This window comes from Rutidosis leptorrhynchoides, chromosome 4 (assembly GCF_046630445.1).
Source record: "Rutidosis leptorrhynchoides isolate AG116_Rl617_1_P2 chromosome 4, CSIRO_AGI_Rlap_v1, whole genome shotgun sequence".
NCBI classification, from domain to species: Eukaryota; Viridiplantae; Streptophyta; class Magnoliopsida; order Asterales; family Asteraceae; genus Rutidosis; species Rutidosis leptorrhynchoides.
In genome coordinates this window covers 372,669,806-372,689,907 of record NC_092336.1, presented here as the reverse complement: position 1 = coordinate 372,689,907, position 20,102 = coordinate 372,669,806, and the positions used below count along the sequence as shown (strand labels likewise).

At 33.1% G+C, this 20,102-nt stretch overlaps 2 protein-coding genes across 6 annotated transcripts; one reads left to right on the top strand and one right to left on the bottom strand.

Moving 5' to 3' along the window:
* The first annotated feature begins 8,735 nt into the window (after positions 1-8,735).
* Positions 8,736-12,951, top strand: LOC139843900 (nuclear transcription factor Y subunit A-4-like). 4 transcript variants are annotated; one of them, XM_071834088.1, is made up of 7 exons: positions 8,736-8,888; positions 9,921-9,995; positions 10,087-10,153; positions 10,808-10,920; positions 11,245-11,346; positions 11,630-11,794; positions 12,632-12,951. In XM_071834088.1, exons 3-7 carry the CDS (start codon positions 10,126-10,128, stop codon positions 12,788-12,790), a joined length of 567 nt encoding a protein of 188 aa, XP_071690189.1. In that variant the 5' UTR covers positions 8,736-8,888; positions 9,921-9,995; positions 10,087-10,125; the 3' UTR covers positions 12,791-12,951. The 4 variants fall into 4 exon arrangements, with proteins under 4 accessions (XP_071690189.1, XP_071690188.1, XP_071690187.1 ...); XM_071834087.1 differs by having other exon boundaries at positions 9,921-10,015; XM_071834086.1 differs by lacking the exon at positions 9,921-9,995 and having other exon boundaries at positions 8,737-8,888.
* Positions 12,952-13,455: 504 nt separating this feature from the next.
* LOC139843899 (uncharacterized) lies at positions 13,456-19,745 on the bottom strand. 2 transcript variants are annotated; one of them, XM_071834084.1, is made up of 7 exons: positions 19,625-19,745; positions 19,392-19,466; positions 17,459-17,605; positions 16,264-17,193; positions 15,834-15,930; positions 15,593-15,672; positions 13,456-15,399 (listed from the first exon to the last, which is right to left on the bottom strand). In XM_071834084.1, exons 1-7 carry the CDS (start codon positions 19,667-19,669, stop codon positions 13,717-13,719), a joined length of 3,057 nt encoding a protein of 1,018 aa, XP_071690185.1. In that variant the 5' UTR covers positions 19,670-19,745; the 3' UTR covers positions 13,456-13,716. The 2 variants fall into 2 exon arrangements, with proteins under 2 accessions (XP_071690185.1, XP_071690186.1); XM_071834085.1 differs by having other exon boundaries at positions 15,837-15,930.
* Positions 19,746-20,102: the final 357 nt, after the last annotated feature.

The window sequence follows — 20,102 nt, the reverse complement described above, 5'->3', positions numbered from 1 at the left end:
AGAAACAAAGATTTCTTGAGGTTGGATGATCACCTTACAAGATTGGAAGTGAGCTAGCAAACTTGAAAGTATTCTTGATTTTATGAAACTAGAACTTTTGGAATTTATGAAGAACACTTAGAACTTGAAGATAGAACTTGAGAGAGATCAATTAGATGAAGAAAATTGAAGAATGAAAATATTTGTAGGTGTTTTTGGTCGTTGGTGTATGGATTAGATATAAAGGATATGTAATTTTGTTTTCATGTAAATAAGTCATGAATGATTACTCATATTTTTGTAATTTTATGAGATATTTCATGCTAGTTGCCAAATGATGGTTCCCACATGTGTTAGGTGACTCACATGGGCTGCTAAGAGCTGATCATTGGAGTGTATATACCAATAGTACATACATCTAAAAGCTGTGTATTGTACGAGTACGAATACGGGTGCATACGAGTAGAATTGTTGATGAAACTGAACGAGGATGTAATTGTAAGCATTTTTGTTAAGTAGAAGTATTTTGATAAGTGTATTGAAGTCTTTCAAAAGTGTATAAATACATATTAAAACACTACATGTATATACATTTTAACTGAGTCGTTAAGTCATCGTTAGTCGTTACATGTAAGTGTTGTTTTGAAACCTTTAGGTTAACGATCTTGTTAAATGTTGTTAACCCAATGTTTATAATATCAAATGAGATTTTAAATTATTATATTAACATGATATTATCATGTATGAATATCTCTTAATATGATATATATACATTAAATGTCTTTACAACGATAATCGTTACATATATGTCTCGTTTAAAAATCATTAAGTTAGTAGTCTTGTTTTTACATATGTAGTTCATTGTTAATATACTTTATGATATTTTTTCTTATCATAGTATCATGTTAACTATATATATATATCCATATATATGTCATCATATAGTTTTTACAAGTTTTAACGTTCGTGAATCACCGATCAACTTGGGTGGTCAATTGTCTATATGAAACATATTTCAATTAATCAAGTCTTAACAAGTTTGATTGCTTAACATGTTGAAAACATTTAATCATGTAAATATCAATCTCAATTAATATATATAAACATGGAAAAGTTCGGGTCACTACAATAGACACGTATACAATGTTTTGACATATCATATTGACGTCATCTATATATATTATTTGGAATAACCATAGACACTCTATATGCGGTAATGCTCGAGTTAGCTATACAGGGTTGAGGTTGATTCCAAAATAATATATATACCTTGAGTTGTGATCGAGTCTGAGACTTGTATACACTGAGTCGTAGATTGATTCGAGATAATATATATTGATTTATTTTTGTACTACTAACTGTGGACAATTAATTGTGGACTACTAACGTTGGACTGTTAACTTAACAAATTTAAATCGTTAAAACGTAATAAAATATGTTGTGAATATATTTCGATCATACTTTGATATGTATGTATATATTTGTTATAGGTTCGTGAATCGACCCGTGGCCAAGTCTAATTCTCGACGAATTAATAATCTGTGAAAGTGAGTTATAGTCCCTCTTTTAATATCTAATGTTTTTGGGATGAGAATACATGCAGTTTTATAAATGCTTTACAAAATAGACACAAGTAATCGAAACTACTTTCTATGTTGGATTATCGAACCGAATATGCCCCTTTTTAGCTTTGTAGCCTAAGAATTAGGGAAATGGCCCCTAATTGACGCGAATCCTAAAGATAGATCTATTTGGCCCAACAAGCCTCATCCGAGTTACGGATGCTTTACTTCGATTTATCATATCCGATGAGAGTCCCGGAATAATGGGGATATTCTATATGCATCTTGTTAAGGTCAGTTACCAGGTGTTCAACATATGAATGAATTTTATCTCTATGCAGTTTGCGAAATGCCTGATATGAGATGTATATTTATGGAAAAAATGAAATCTTGTGGTCTATTATTACGATTTGATAAATATATAGGTTAAACATATAACTCACCAACATTTTTATTGACGTTTTAAGCATGTTTATTCTCAGGTGATTATTAAGAGCTTCCACAGTTGCATGCTAATTTAAGGACAAGAATTGGAGTCAGCATGCTTGTAATATAATGTTTAAAAACTGCATTCGGAGAATTAAGTCGATATGTAATATTATTGTAAACCATTATGTAATGGTCGTGTGTAAAACGTTATCTTTTAGATTATTATTATTTGATAATCTACGTTTTGATTTTAAACCTTTATCGATAAAATAAAGGTTATGGTTTGTTTTAAAAATAGAATGCAATCTTTGAAAAATGTCTCATATATAGGTCAAAACCTCGCAACGAAACCAATTATTATGAAACGTTTATAATCGATATGAACGGGACATTTCAGTGGGAGTCACTGGTATTACTACATCTGTACAGGAGAAGTTGACTCGGCTTGAAAAATTAGGTTCGTCTGAATTCGTGCACATGTATGTGGTCAGTGTTCTAACAGTAAATGCGAAAGCGGTAAGGTGTAAGATCAAGGATGGGATGGTGTTCTCTTGTGGCAGATTTGATGGTTATGTCCACGAGTTTGATCTACCGGGTGGTCTATTATTTGTTGGAAAAATAGATCAAGTAGATGGTTTTTATACGGATGGATCACTTGCATGATGGGGTTCTTAAAGTTGGGTCGGGCTCCAACCCGGTATCTAATACTTTAGTGAGATGATTGCCAAAAACATAGAGATGTTGATTGTTCCCAAACGGGTAACGGCGGTTGGATTATAGCTCATCATTTTGGCCGTTGAAAGTCTTCCTTCCCATGGTGTGGAAGTGCGGCGTGTCCAAGTTAGCTTATCCGGCAGTATTTAAAAAGGAGTTTAATAAGGAGATATGGTCAGGTAATCAATTGTTACTGGAAGATGTTTTTTAAGTTAAGGTTACAATTGAGATGGATGATTACATTTTGGAAAGTGTAGCTGAAGTGCTCTTTATTGTACGCTGCCAGCTCGATGGGTTGGAAATTGCGTGTTCAAGAAGCTTTCTTGGCGGTATGGATGAATAGGTTCAATGAAGTCAAGATGGTGATCTAGTTTTGAGTTTTGTTCAAAATCTACAAGTGATATATTGTTGAGTTTTGTAGATTGTGAAAAAGGAACAAAAGCAGCAACACCACCTTCGCGTTTGGCGATTGGTGGGTCACGTCACGATACATGCAGGAAAACAGGACGCTATCTTGAAGGTCAAAACGCGAAAATTGTGATCGAGTTTGAGATCTGGTAAAAAACAAACCTCAAGTTTCGCGAGGGGGAGTCACGAAACGTGATCCCTTGCGTGGGAGAAAGCCACAGAAATTTTTTCCTTCTTGTAATTATCCTATAACTTAAAACTATGGCCTCTTGTAACCCTAACACCCCCGTAATTAATAAAAAAACTCTTTAACTTCCTTAGTTCTTTACGTTTCTTGCACTTATTTTAATCGTTATCTTTGCGTGTTCTTTTGAATTATCCGTTTGTTGCGTGGTGGGTGATAACCAGGGTTTATCAGGTTGTTGGGCTCGCTAAATTCCTAACACGGATTTTAGGGTTTTCGATCGAGTTTGGTCGACAGATTAATGGTGTCAAGCAGTTAGGGGGTGTTCCAATTGGATGGTTTATTCGGTTTCACATGGACTCCCTTTTTTGTATTCTTCATTTTGCATTAATATTCCTCCCTTTAATTTTCCTTCTCTCATATTCCGTCATATATCTCGTTGAATCACCACCTGATTTGAATGTGTCGTTGCCACTTTATTGTCTCTTTGACTGTTTCTTGTGCATTTTTCATGCAGGTTCGTTTTCTTCAATGGATCCATACATTCCCTAGTCCGTTTTGTACTCGGGGAGTGCATCTTTTCGAGGTTTTAGGTGGATTTGATTTTACTGCTGTAGTTATCTGATGGTTTTTTCTAGTGTTGTGATGCAGTTGCTTCTTTGTCTTCAGAGCCGGGTGTTCACCTTTATTTTGTGTATATGCGTTTGGAAAAGTGGACGACTAAAGTTAATGTGGATTCTTGTAGTTTAGGACTGGATTGAAGCTTCACCAGTTTGGCACAAGGTTTCACATTTAATTTTTTTTTTTCGACCATCAATTTTTGATGATATGTTGATTTGATTCAATAGATAAGTTAGTTATGCAGTTCAACTATCTATATCTATATCTATATTATATATTATATATTATATTATATTATATATATATATATATATATATATATATATATATATATAATAACAAAGTTCTTTTTTTCTAATCATTTTTAAAAAAATTAGAATGGAGAAAAAATAACCATTAGATCAGAAATCAACTTTCAATATCACTCATTGGATCAAGTGATCACTCAACATTTGTCTCCCTCCTCAAATTCAATTGTTGAGTGACCACGTTACCCTTTTCTTTCAATAAACAATATGGAGTAATACCGTATGCAAAATAAAACAAACGTATCGGTCAGTTAATGTATGCAACAACAGTAATTCGATCGGTGTAGATTCCACTCAAAGATTGAAACCTCGAATTCGATGGGGTTTTGCAATTCAATCATGGTTCGACAGTAGATTTTCTAAATTGTTGGAAAGACAAATCGGGTTTCAATTTATGATTGAAGCAACGTCAAATTAGGGTTCTTCATTGTCAATATCTGATTATGGATTTTAGTACATTTACGTACTTTTTATTTAAATTTTATAATTCAAACTGATATATGTTGAATCGATTGAACCTTTTAAATATCAATCTTCAACATCTTTCGATTCAATTATGGTATGTTACATATCAGCAGCGGTACAGGATTTCAAACATTCGGTTGACGGCCAACGAATTTGTTAGGGTTAATGTAAATTCGGATTATTAGCATAAGGAATAATGATGAATCGGCTTCGTACTTCATGAATCATTGTAAGTTCTGCCTGAAATTAGAGTTTCTGATATCGATTTTTGGTTTTTGAATTAACTATTCAACACTTATCAATTTGTTCATTGTTCAATATAATAATTACGTAGTATATGATACTATACAATCTTCAATTAGTTCTGAAATTCATGTTTTTGACACAATTATACAAATAAAAAGATTATTAACTATCTTGTTTCTCGGCTTATACTTTTTCGTTACAACATTCTGTCTTTAACAGGTCACTTATATACCACATCTTCACAGTCAAGGATACCTCATGTTGCTACGTCGCCTTCTCCAGCTTCAATAATAAAACTTACAACCGTCATAAACAATCTTGTATTACCAGCATCAGTTAGTTTTTTTATTTACTTAGTATCATGTATGGTGTAAAGATACAAAACTCGAATAACAATCTTGAATGTTTAGTCCATTAGAACTTGCAGTTTTGATTAAAGATTTGATTATTAGGTTATTTTGTTGTTTAATGCATGTTCTTATGCATTAATCAAATTTAGGTATGGGGAGAGATATGATCTTTAGGTCAATTAGTTTGCATTTTTAGAAGTGGGAAATTGGTTTTTGAATGTCATCAAGAATTACAAAGTGGTTTGATGGTGTCTGTTGCGTTGTTTGTGGGGTTTGTTATTGAGGCATTGGTGGTTATTGGTGTTGAAGTTTTAGGGGTTTTGTACTTCATACATAAAATGAGTAGAAAAGTTAATGAAGAAGTGATTAAGGTTTCAAACCCTAGAGGTTAAAGTTTTAGCTTCACATGATGTTAGTCCTATGTACAAGGTTTAGCTTGATAAGCATAAATTTATATTTAATTACAATTTAAAGTCATTTTTTTTTTTTTGCATTTAGTAGTCATTTGATATGAATAATTTTTCGCAAACTACATACCGTATTTGATGAATAATATTTTGTAACATTTATTTGATGACTCATTTATTGTGGGATCTTCCATTATGAAGAATTAGTATATTATGCGGAAACAAATGGAGGGATGTTAAACTACAACTTTTTGTCTCACACTTTTGGTCTCACTTGGTATTGATCTTTTCTCCATGTTCTATCAATTAAAATATTAATTGTGGCAAAACTTCATGCTGGTGACTTGCCATTGACTAATGTGTATGTTAAGTAGTCGTATAATTATGCAAATGTAGTTGGATCATAATTCGAGTTTGTTGAATTTGTGTGCTTATAATCGCAGATTATCTATTGTTACAAGTGCCTCTTAGGTTTATTTGATGTATGTATGCATTATTTAAATTTCCACTTCCAAATGCCTCTTAACTGTGTAACAGTAAAAAAATCAACTTTTACATTCAAATATATAAGTTTGACATATTTTTTATAAAGGTTTTATGTTGACCCTTTTAAAAACTAAAGGTGCATAGTTATACCTAATTGAGTAGCTATGAGGATTTAAATACTCAAACAAATTTTAAGTATGGCTTTCAAGCTTTGGAAAGTTTTTCGGGTCAGTCCGTCAGGTGGATAAAAATTTGGGTCTATTACCAAATTTGATGCATACATTTTGGGTAAGGCTTGTAAAAATTACCCTTAGGCCAACTTCGCAGAATCTTAAGTTGATATGATTTAGGACTTTTAGTGCTCTTTCACAGAGCTACAAGATGATTATAAATCATCTGGGGGATCTTCAGACTAACATATGTCTGCTTTGGGTCAGCTCCACCAAAGGAGTGCTTACATCAATTGGCACTGCAGAACTAAATTCTACGTTGTAGTAGTAGCGGGCAAGCTAAGTTTTATCTCAAATACAGTTGTCCAAAAAATGCTTAGCAAGAATGTGAAGTCATTAAAATTATTTTATGACCATAAAGAATCAAAGTGTGTCCCTTCATTTTCAATTTTATTAGCTTTATTAGGTAAATATAAATACAAATGGGCTGATTCGATTTGAAAGTATGGTGATTCTATTCATGTGTTGTAGTGTAGTTAAATTAACATGAATAAATGGTTATATATTACTTTTAGTAATGTTATACAACTTTGCTTTGGTTGTCATCAAGTACCAAGTACTTGATAGCAAAATTGTCCGTGTTATGCTTAACATGTTTGTTTTGTCTGCAGAAATATCGGACAACTAGATACAAACTTGAAACTAGAACAGTAATTACACCAATTCAGTTGAGGTTTGCTTAGAGTGATTGGTTTTCCTAGGTGACGTTAATACAATAATGTTTATTGTAAATTGTAAAAGTGATTATCAGACAAACTATTGTAAAAGTTGCTCCTGAACTACATTTTTCATTCTGTCTAATTTGTATCAACTAGTTTTCGAACCCTCGCTTCGCGCCGGGGGTTCGATTTTTAATGTATTTTATTGTGTTCAGTTACGGAGCCTGCGAGTGAAAAATTAACATATATGAATAGTACCCTAAATATTTAGCGTTTTTTTAAAAGTGTCCGTTTTGCGTATAGTTGGTGACATTGTGTTCATAAAATTATTTCGAGTTTAAGGATGGTGTCGGAAAAATTTAACTCGTTGCGAGCGAGAAGATATGACATGTTGAATGTTTGAGTGGAGTTTATTTAAGATATTTTATGGAAATTTTGATTTGACGCTTTAACCCCCCGTGTTAGGGTCGATTTCAATTTTAGAACAAAGTGTGGGGCTCTTGTGGTGTTACTTGAAAGAAAGAAGGGAAAAGGAAAAAAAAAGTGAAAAGACGAAAATACCCCTGATACTATGTATAACTTTTGTCTAATAGTTAATATGGTAAATGGTAAATTTTAATCAAGTTTAGCTTAGTTTCAGCTACGAACGAAGAACAAATAGCTTGAGGTTTGACTGTCGTTATGGGTTTTGGAACCTTCTCAATTTAATGATACCCGATATGTAAGGTGCTGTTTGTTTTTTAAGATGTTTCTGTCTGAAGATCTGCGGACCATGTCTGTTAAGAAGATGTGAAGATGTTTTTGTCTGAAGATCTGCGGACCATGTCTGTTAAGAAGATGTGGTCTGAAGGTCTTTATGCTGAATAATGAAGACTGTTTGTTTTTATGTCTGCGACATAACTTAATTCTGTCTGCAGCACTTAGAAGCACATTTCTAAGTCTGCGAGGCTGCAGACATAATAAGATATTATTTTATCTTATGTCTTCAGAAAAACAAACTGTCTACAATAAAAACGTCTGCCGGCGCGCAGACATAAGACATAATAAGATCTGCAGACAGAAAAACAAACTATTTATTTTTAGCATAGATATCTGATACTATTTGACCCAATAAGCCAAATTCAAGCCCATTTGACACTTGGACGTATAACACTCGGAGCATATGCAGTTACCTATAACCCATCCACCTATTTGTAATGCACATTATGTTTTCTTTTTCTTCTTAAAATAGACTTAATTAGTTGTTAAATTCATTGGTATCCTTTGATGACCACACGGTTTGCAATAAAAATTTTCTCATAGTCACTTAATTTTTTTTATCACGGAAGTTGTTCAGTAATTTATGATATAAACATTTTTTAACTATAGTGTATAGTATAAATTTTTTTTATAGCCCCGCGAACTCGCAGGTTATAAGCTAGTATGTCTTCAAACAGATTTAGCATTTGCACTTAATTTAATTTAATTTAATTTATTACTGTATCTATTATACTTGCATTTTTTGTTTTTGAAAAAAAAAAATACTATATGTGTAGCAACTGAAAAACAATAGTAACTTTTTTACTAGTTACTACTCCGTACTTACTAGTACCAGAGTTGATAGTAGGTAGATACTACTAGACTAGATGTAGGAAGGAGCAAAAATTGGTTTATTTCCACATCCTACTTGGGGAAAACAGAGCCACAACATTCCATTCCTATTCAAAAACACAATTTCTTTTTATTTTTTTATTTTTTTCATTTCTGAATTAGCGGCACAGAATTAATCAACAGCACAACACACCCACGAACCCAAAACCACTAGTTCAAATATCAATCTTTCTCCAACCTTCTTACTCAGGTAATAATAGCTTCCCTGTTCAAACCCTAGCTTTTTTTATTTTATTGCTTAATTGAAAAAAGTAATAAACTTTATCAATTGGGGTGTTGCGTACATGTAATTTGAATCATAATCCATTGATTTGTAACTAATTTATATGGGGAATTTAGATAAGAAATAAAGCTGATGACTTTTGTGTTCAAGATTGAATCTTTCTTTATGGGTTTGGTTTTAGGAATAGATTATGAGATATTGTTTGATATTGGGCTTGACTATAAATAGTAGTTTAGGTTAATTAAGATCTTGCTGTCATATTGTGTATCATAACCCCTTTGAATGTTGTATTAAACATTTTTTTATTTTTTTTTATCAAGACGGGTGTTGTTTTTCGACCTTAGTGAGTATCATCTTTTTATAAGTGAGCCCTTGAGTTGCTACAAAGTAATCTATATATTAAGATTTTGTTTTCATTTGATTGTTGTGGAAAATGTTTAATTGTACATGTTATTGAAATAAAAAATTATAATATGAATTTTGAAATGATCTTGGTGCGTTTTCTTGTTTAATAGAGCCTAACTTGTATATGTAGTGAGTTATCAGGGTATAAATTATTCAAATTGTTGATTTTCATGTCCGTGTGCCTTTGATACTATGACCAATGAACGAATTTAGTTACTCGTTTGATCGGGGCTATTGGATAACGGACTGTAACCTGATCCACTCAGCTACTATACTTAAAATAATTATCCTTATCGACCCGTTCATATAACCTGTTTCAATATGCGAGAAAACGCAAAATATGTATACATTCACCATACACACAAAAACATGTCCATTTGTGAGAGACACTACTTCAAAGCTTAGCATCCAAACATTATACTATATAAATATGAAAACGCATAAGCTGTATGACAAAAGTCTTTTAAGCTTAGCATCCTAACTTCTTTTGTATAACCTATTTTTTGAAAGAAAAAAAAAAATATATATATATATATATATATTTTTAAATAACTATATTTTGTCATACCTAACTCATTGTAATTTGTAATGTAGGTTGGTTAGAAAACCATGCATGAGTGGTTTAATTAATAGAATATGTAGTGTTTACCTACTTTTCTCTGACCCGAGGTTAAGTTTGGGCAAATTAGGTATCATGTAATTCTGTATCATAGAGTACTGATGTGATTAACGATGCTGATTTGGGTAATCTTAAATCCAGATCCAAGTTCATCAATTTTGTTGTTGCTGACACAGCATCATGTCCTCATCTGCTGCCGAGTTTTCTGGTACTTGCTTATTTTTTTTTTTTTCGCTTTTGATTCTTGTACTTGACACATTTATAATTATAGAGTTTGCTATCCTGCTAACTGCGTATTCATAAGAATTTCCTTTTGGTTAAAATTTCTTTAATATGTTTAGTGTGATCCATTCACAAGGTTTAAATCTTTTGGCCTGTATTATTAAATCTATATATTAAAAAGGTTATAATACTTCATATAAATGAAGTAGATTATCTAAGTTACTTCATTGGAACATTTTATTTAGAAAATGAATACTATTTATATTTTTTTCAATACTTCCTAAATTTAGGCATGCACTTGATTAGAAACTTGTGAATTTCACTTTCTAAATATAGTTATTAATCTACAAAATGCATTTAATGTAACTGCTAGAAACAGAGTGTTATTTCTACAACAAATGTTAAGTTAGAATAAAGGTATTTATCAGATTGTAAGCATCAAATATGATTTGGGTGACTTTTAATCTACTTAATCAGTTACTAGTTTACCATTTGACTTGTTTGCTTTAATCGATAAAAATAACCTGAATTAGACCCATTTTAACTATATGGGTTGAAATTGCATCGTTGTATCTATATTATCTTTTCATAAATCATGTACTATCTGAGTATGTATTTATGGTAACGTTTTGATGAACAGATAATAGTGAAAATGATATTGGGCAAAGCCAAATCGATAGTCAGATTCAGTCTTCACCTCCTGCATCTGCAAGTGGAATATCTCATCCCTCAAACATCCAATACCCAACTTTGGTATCTCTTTGAAGTTGCTGAAAAGTCAAATTTTTTTTTTTTTTTTTTTTTTTTTTTTTAATAATTATCCTTACTTGTTCATGAACTTGTCCTTCTTTGGTAACACTTGCTTTTTCTGATATACCTTCACATTTTTGTATAATATACACAAGTCTACCATTTCACTAAATTTTTTTATTCAGATAAACTTATTGATATGTAAACATGAAACAATCAAAATAATATACCTCAATTAGGTCTAATAGTTCTGTTACTACACCCGTTATGTGTTTTTTTTTCTTTCTTTTTTCTATGCTGATGTTAATTGTGTGTATGGTAATTCAGGGGCAAGCAGCTTATCCTTACCCAGACCCTTACTACAGGAGTATGTACCCGACATATGAAACACTACCGTATCCAACTCAGCCATATCCTGTGCCACCTATGGTATACTGCCTTTTTTTTATTATTATTCATCTTTTGCTACTTGTCTTCAGAGGTAGCAAACTGGGCGGGTTGGATGGGTCATGGTGGCAGGTTCAAAATAGGTACAAGTTAAATGGAAAACCTCATTTATTAACTCTTATTAAATCATTCAAAGTACACTTTGGGTAACTTTAAAACAGTTTAACCCATTTGACGTGTTTTTTTTGTAGCAATTTATTATATTTTAGTTTTACTCAGTCTGTTGGAAGACAAAATAAAGTCTGATTTGCATCTACATATACAGGTACAAGTTCAGTTAATGGGAATTCAGCAAGCTGGTGTTCCTCTGCCATCAGAATCAGTTGAGGAGCCTGTTTTTGTGAATGCGAAACAATATCATGGTATCTTGCGGCGCAGACAAATTCGTGCTAAAGCCGAATCTGAAAATAAAGCTCACAAGAATAGAAAGGTACAACATATTATATGCACCGCATTTACTAAACCCAAATTAACGTTTAACAGCTACAAACAGGTTAGATTTTTAAGTAGAGAACCATCCAAGATATAGTGACGTGGGAGCATGAAATATAATACTCCGTATAACTTAAGCCGTAAAAGATATCTGTATACCCGGAAATAGTGTCACGGGTCAAAATGTTACTTGTTTAGATCCGAGGTGAATTGTTTTAGCTAAATTTTAAAATTCTGTCTTTTTAGGAAAAAATAATTTATATAGTCAATGTACACTTTGTGACCCAAAATTCCAGTATGCTTTTAAATATATGGTCGAGATTTTTCTGACATTACATACTACGTACGGTTTACTGGTCTTTAACAAGATATATAAGATTAGTCTCATGTATGATATGCTATTGCATCTAATATTCCTTGAGTTGATATGTGCATATCGATAGCGGTTGCAAAATGGGCAGGTGGCTTGAGAAACGGTACAAATCAAGTTTGGGTCAAATTATGGGCCGTGTTTGATCGATGCTATAGTAATTTCCGTGTTCTTAATACAACAAATAGGAATTCAGAAATGATATTATTTCAATTTAGTTAATACTATAAGGACTAATATGTGTAAGGAGGTTTTTACAGTAAAAAACACTTTAAGCATACCTTGGACCCATTTCCCATGTATATAATTCTACTTTCACCTGGTTGACCTGGTCAACCCTTTTGGCCCTTTCTTGTTTAACCCTCAAAGGTTAGACCTTTCTAGTAATGTGTCAAAATTTGCACCTAATAATCCAAAAATCTTGATTTTTCCAAAACACCCACCTAAGATTTTATGAAATTTTAGCAGCCATATCTGCATGAATCAAGACATTTGCATGCGCTAAGAAGAAGCCGGGGTTGTGGTGGTCGATTCGAGAAAAAAGATAAGCAACAAAAGAAGATGGGTTCAGACGATAACTCGCAGTCACACGTCAATATCAATCTCAACTCAGATAAAACCTAATATGGTGGTGTATAGGCAAGCCGAGTTTGTGCTTTTAGCTTTCATATTGTCTATTATGTTTTTTGGGCTGTTTTAGATGCTTTCCCTTTTGACGACTGAAACTCTGTATGTTTTGGTGTTGAACTCATTTGTTTTCGCGAGTAGTGAGGCTTATTTTTTTAGTTTGTTATTGTAGCTTTTGATAGTGGTTAAAGTATGTTATGGCTGATTTGATGAATAAGTTGATGTAGTCAATTTATGTTTTATAGTTGTATTATTTTTGTATCAATATGTTGAGTAGTGCCATTTTTTTTCTCGGTTGAAGTTAGAATTTAAAATGGGTTAAATTACCTATATGAATTGGTTGAAAACTGTATTTATTCAGGTAATCATATGCCAGATGTTTTGTAAACACTATTTTATGATTTTGTAGGCTATCAAGTTGTTTAATGTATATAAAGTCTACCTAAAAATTCATCAAAAATATAAAAGGGTACAAATACACATGTTTTTCAGTTGCACACATTATTAGCTTAGTTTTTTCCACATCCATGAGATTTGCATTATTATGTTACAATTTTTATATTAATTTTTAGCCGAATTTAGCATATCATATGAAATAAAACGAACTCGTGATCTAAAAATATAGATGACCAACAGAAATAAAATAAAATAATGTGTATATGTAATCACAAATTCTCAAATACATATATTACAAAATAAAGTAAGCTGTTCGCTACATGTAAATCTCAAAAGCAAATTTGAATCTCAACCCTTAAACTTTTCAACATATACACAATTAATCCCTCACGAGTCACATACAAGCTTGATAGATACATTACATTTTCATTACATATATATAATCTGGTTCAAATCAAGTAATCAACTTATGCAGTATATGATGTACCTTTAATCCCATCATCAGAAAAACATATAATATCAAACACTCATATTTCTTCACTAAGTTCCAAATGAATCGGACGGTCTATAATCTTAAGTTCCGGCAAAGGAACAAGTCTTCCTGCATATAAACTGTTTACAATCCAACTAAACGGCATCATACAAACTTCTTGCTCTAACGCACATTGTTTCAACTGACGCGAAACGCCGTTTTCATCCTCCACAACAATTATCCCAACAGACACCTTTTTAGACTCGATGCTCTTAACCAACCAATGAAACGCTTTAAACACCAACCCGCCTCCATGTTTGATAACTTTCGCCATTTTCGAGCAGAAATCAGGCTTCCCATGAAGCATTATCGCAATATCATCGAAAATAAAGTATGTTTGACTTATTGACTTTCCTATTACCATGCAGTTTTCACTAGCATGTTCTTTTAAAACCAAATACTTCTTAGGTGGTAAAACTGAGTCTTCCTTAAGTGAATCAAACAGCCATTTCACCTTAAGTATGCATGCATTTACTGCACATGCATACAAGAATTTGGTTGTAAGCAGCCGTTTGGGACACAAAATAAGAGGAAGTTTTGAGCATCTTTTTCGTCTAGAGGTCGACAAAGGAATATCATCATAAACCGTGCCACCGTTTTTCTCAATTAGATTCTTGATTTGTTTATGTTTTTTTACAGAAAAACCTGTAAGCACGAATTTGAGATCTTGAAAGAGCATCTTCTTATTATCATGTGGTCTTGACTTCAGTTGCAGGTAAGAACTTTTTATTCTTCTGCAAATTTTACTTGAAACTAACGGATCTTTAAGTCTAGTTACTGGCATTTTTTTGAACTTTTTTACCTGTGGATAATTAATAACGGCCTCTGAAAAATGAACTCGCTTTCTCCCCGGAACAAGGTAACTTTTGCAACTAAAATCTACCTTTCTAGAAACCGTCGCTGACTGTAGCTCCACTCTGTCAGTAATTTTGGGTATGTTTAACTCCTTGTTCATTTGACCCGTAATCTCTGTATCTATATTCGCGGTCTGATCATGACCATCATTATCATCTCTTATGTCACTATGAATATGTTCTTTTTCATTGTGTTTATCGTACCTACGATAAAGCATGCTGTAAGTTTTAAGTGGGACCACACGTCTACGTATAGTGGTCGAACTGTCATCGTTAAATTTGAGAATAGATCTCCCTTCGGTTTGGAATGACACCGTTTTTGGATTTTCCAAATTAGTTTCATCTGTGGGGCCCAAATGCTTCTCAATATTTACCTGGTTTTCAGAATTCTGAGATGCAGCAGTATTTGAAGTGAAACTGCAAGGAACAACAGAACACAGTGGGTCCACTGGAGACATGCTAGGAGAAACTGCCACATCATCAGATACTAAATTCTCAGTATAACTAGCTTTATCATTCGTACGTTGTGTAACAACTGCTAGATCATCAGATAGCAAAATCTCACGATTACTAGCTTTATCATACGTCGGTTCAGGAGCGACAACATGAGACATTGGCGTATTACTAGGTTTCTGATGTAGATATTCGGGACCTACGCTTGATTGAGAAATTATATTGTGCGTATCGTCACGTCTTTGTATGCAGGAATTCATGTCTGGAGCAATATCAGCAGATTCCGAGATAACACTTGTTTCGTTAGCAAATACTTCAGGGACGTTTCGTTTGAATTTATCGTCCTCGACTGCAGGAACGCTTAACTCATTCTGAAAAGAGGCAAAATATGATAAGAAAGAAAGCAAGAGACGTTATAGTAAAGAAGTATTACGTTAGACTACTATTTAAATTCAACTTGGTTAAATTTGTGAAAAACATTTTAATTTCTTTTCCGAAATATCCAACCCATAATCTTAGAAATTCATATTTGACAAGGACTGTTACGGAGTTTTTAGGATTCACCTTCCCTGTCCAACCACCAAACCAGCGACTCTGAAATCTTTCCGGAACCAAGTTCTTCGACGTATCCTCCCTTTCTATTCCTATAAATTACAGAAAATTTTAAGTTAATTGTAACAGTACACAGATCTTCACACTGCAATTTGAGAAAGACATATAGAGAGGACAGAAGGAGCATAAGCATCATTCGTTCACAACAGATGAAATACAAAAAAAATAAAAATGAATAATAAATAAATATTACCACTGTATCTAGACTTCCTAGATTGTTGTGAAGATCTCAAAATAGTTCGAGATGATGTGAGATCCCCAACGCCAAATCCCTCCCTCTCCAAGGCAACCTGCAAATCCTCAGTTACATATAAATGGTTTGATTAGTGGGGTCAATGGGTATGAAACATGTCAAATGGGTCAAAAGTTGCTGAATGTATATTTTAATTTAATTAAACTGTATAGAGTTTTTTACTTGACAATTTTCTGACAAGTAATGAGATATTTATACTCTTTGCAATCGTTTTTAGTTAATGAACCACCTGTAAAACATTTGAGATACTGAACCATCAAGCCTTTTGACACGTGCTAAAAGATTCCCTATTTTGACCCATTACCCAACCCGTCTATTTTGCCACCTCTACAAAAAGTGTATTAAATCTGCTTTAGGGTGTCCAATTCACCTCTTTTACACCAAGAACAGCTTGATCAACTGAACAATTAGATACAGGATCAACGCCACATGCCAGATCAGCATTTTTTGTAATTAGCGCTTCATTATGAACATGTTCCTTGCGTATAACATTGGCGCTATTAACCTGTTGACGCTGTTCTTTTGAAGATGTATTACCAGAATCAACGTCCATCTGTTTCGAATTAGATACATAGTTTTGTGAACCATAACTATCTTTAACATGAGATACAGATTCGTTACAACTCAAACTCAGATCACCATGACCGGTAACTGTTAATCCCACATCTTCATATGCATCTGCCATGGTCAACTCATCCAAATCAGAAAGAAAGTCAAAATCAACATCATCCTCATTAGTCTCCTCAACAGTGGTACCAAGACACTCTAAACAATCCTCCAAACGTGCCTGTTTCACTCGTAGTGCAACTTCTAGTACGGCTAAACCGATCGAAAGTTCTACATTTGGTTCGGATTTTACTGCCTCGTGTATTTCTAACGCTTCTGACGCTGCAACAGCGAGTTCAATTGCATCATCGATATCGACTTTTTGAGATCTAGCGGGTTTTTTCACCTTCTGCTCTTTAAAACTAGGAGATTCATGAAGAGATTTTTGTAAATTGTCATGTTGACTTTGAACATTAGCATCTGGTGGCTGAACATTAGAATCTGGAGGCTGAACATTAGCATCTGGCGGCTGAACATTAGCATCTGGATGCTGAACATTAGCATCTGGCGGCTGAACATTAGCATCTGGCGGCTGAACATTAGAATCTAGCGGCTGAATATTAGCATCTGGCGGCTGAACATAGCAAGTTTGACTGAATTTTGATCTTTCTGATTGAGATCTACTCGAAATTGGATTCATAGAACATTGAGAATCCTCATTTGATGATAGATGAAGATGGTACCGAACTTCATGCTGAAAAATAAAATTTGAATATCTCAGAAAGTAATCGCTTGTAAATTTATTATTAAGAGTTTTAAGTAACACTATGCATGTAACATAAAATGTGTTATAATCCATATAATCATGAAATTTATTATACAATGGTGAATGGTCACATTGGTGTAATATAAATATAAACTAATAAAACATGAGGTGCAAAAAGTAACACTGATAACAGTCACCACTCAATTTGTTTGATGATAATATCTATGCATAGTTAGTCTACTTGAAAACTTACGTTGCTAGAACATGAAGGAATGCTCATCGGTGAATTATCGTCCCCAGATAAGAATAAACGAAAACTTTTACACATTTCATCATCTGACAAATTCTTATTTTCTCTGGAATTGCTGCATGGTTGAAGGCATCCAAGCTCCTGGCCAATCTAATGAAGGACCGTAAATATCAATATTTTATGAGTATTTAAAGAGAAACATAAACCACCATATAGCAACACCAAAAAGAAAACTAAAACCAAATAAATCCAAAATCAGACGAATTCTAGTGCTTCAACATAGCTTTTTTCCTAGCCAAATATTGTTTCATCCCTTCTAATTCTCATGGTCTTCTTTTTTTTTTTTTTTTTTTTTTTTTTTTTTTTTTTATGTTGTGATTGCAAAAAAATATTAACCACATGAAGATCCTTATCTGAAGTGAATTTCTTTTGTGCAAAACTTGCATGCTTCTAAAACTTCTAGTTTTGAAACTATGTACAGTATAGGATATACAGCAAGGCTCTTAATATAAGGTGTTTAGTGCTCATAATATTGTGTGCATATAGATAGGAAAATCAGTATAAGCACGAGCCCTGCACCACCGAACATAGGTCAATAGGCAATCCTGGTAAATTACTCAACTTTTTAACACTTTGACCTCGCACATATTCTTCAAAACTTATTTGACTCAACATACTCAGTCTTGATACATTACTCAACCTTTCTTCGAAAATAACTCTTGAATTTTATGTTCTTATTCTCCGACTATTTTATTTAAACTTCTGCACATAACACGCCTAGACATTTATTTTTTTATAGCTTAATCTTAGAGCATCAATGTTGATAATTTTTATTTATAAGTTATAACACACGGCCTAGAAAATCTTAGGGATGGCCTTGTCATATACCATAAATAACTTGAATGCAACCGATTCCTTTATTCCCATTTTCAATGTATAGGGTTGAGTTGAAGCATCAATGTCAAGGTAATCTTAAAGCATCAATGTATAGGGGTTGAGTCGAAGTAAAAAATAAATTAAAATAGCCACATGTATGACGTACCCAAAATAACTGGGAATGTACCCCATTCCTTCATTCCAATTTTCATAAACCCATAAATTTCCACATAAGTGAGCTAACCAAATTTTATTCAAGCCCTAACAAGAGGTCCGCTTTCCTCACAAGAGGTCACAAGTTCAAACCTCACTAGCACCATATCTTGGGGTAGCCATGTAAAGGGTTCAGAAACGGTCACGGGTCAAGCTGATTAGACCGCGTAAATCTGAGTAAAAGAAAATACTCGATTGAGCTGAAAAAACCTTATCTGTTCACCCGTTTATTCAAGCCCTAATTCCAATACATGTTCTGTTACAAAAGGTTGATAACTAGCAACCTAAACCGACCAAGAGTCAGCAACCTATCCATAATATAAGGGCATACTTGACTCGCTCAATGGTGGCTCGAATCAGTGACCATATGCTTTTTGCTTCATAGATTCCCCAACCCATTGCCATATGAGCTACATTCCATTCGCAAATAATATTATTTTATTTTATTTTAAAAAAAAAAAAAAAAAGGCAAATACACACACCCTCACAGTTTATCACGGATATATATACATATTTGTCCATCCTAGGACTTGAACCGTCAACCTCTTTGGTTTACGATACCGCTAGATCAATTGTCCTTTGGTTCCCATTGGCAACTCTAACTCATGTATTACAGGCAACTCTTATTTTATCAATTCAAACTGTATATATCTCTATATCGGTTAGTAATCATTTCACATTTATTTGTTTATGAAATAAAGCCTCAAAAACTGATATAAATAATAACTTTCTTCATATAAATACTTTGTATATGCAGTGTATATGTAGTAAAACAAGAAACAGAACAAATGTAGTATTACATACAGGTGGTTATTACAATAAATAAATAGCAAAGAAAGCAAATCACCTCTAATGCTTGAGGTGAAGGAGAATAATCTTGATTAGTTGAAGGCTGAAGCCAAGCAGGAAGCCATGCCGCATCCTTTAATTAATATGATAATAATAATTATTATAAATTAATTAGTTAATTCAGGGGGAAAGTGTTGCACAAATTAACGAGATTAATCAATCAATTAAATTAATTTAATAATTAATTAATTAATTGGATAAATATAAAGGAAGGATGGAAGAGGTGGGTACCTCAGAGAAGTGAGGAGGATGAAACCCTAGTAACCTTCTTCCCATCTGCACTTGCTGGTTGCTACTGACCTTACCGTCCCGCCAATTCTTTTAGGAGGATTTTTAGCAATGTAGAGACGTTGGAGACGGGAGTTGGACGTCCATTAAAATTGACTTTTAAATATATAAGTATATAAATGTATATATATGTGTATATATTTTAAAGCCCAACAACTTTAATTGCCTAATTTGTACAGATAATTCAAACTAAAATACGACGGATTTGACCGATTTTATCGAATTTCTAGCTTTTTCGAATTTTGAGAGACTTTGACTTGATTGTTTTTAACTTTGACCCGAATTTTGACAGTTGACTGTCATATCAGACGATTTTCTTCAAGACGGAACGGGCTAGTCACCAAACCGTCACAACGAGCGTCGAGACAGGGTGTTTTGCAACAGTAGTGATAAAACAACTATTTATTATCCCAAAATAATT

Excerpts from the sequence above, each read along its gene's own strand:
- LOC139843899 (XM_071834084.1), bottom strand. The coding sequence starts at position 19,669 with ATGGGAAGAAGGTTACTAGGGTTTCATCCTCCTCACTTCTCTGAG. Across the intron at positions 17,606-19,391 it reads CTTCACCTCAAGCATTAGAG|ATTGGCCAGGAGCTTGGATG; the intron begins GTGATTTGCTTT and ends GTCCTTCATTAG. Across the intron at positions 17,194-17,458 it reads TTCCTTCATGTTCTAGCAAC|CATGAAGTTCGGTACCATCT; the intron begins GTAAGTTTTCAA and ends TTTATTTTTCAG.
- LOC139843900 (XM_071834088.1), top strand. The coding sequence starts at position 10,126 with ATGTCCTCATCTGCTGCCGAGTTTTCTG. Across the intron at positions 10,154-10,807 it reads ATCTGCTGCCGAGTTTTCTG|ATAATAGTGAAAATGATATT; the intron begins GTACTTGCTTAT and ends TTTGATGAACAG. Across the intron at positions 10,921-11,244 it reads ACATCCAATACCCAACTTTG|GGGCAAGCAGCTTATCCTTA; the intron begins GTATCTCTTTGA and ends ATGGTAATTCAG.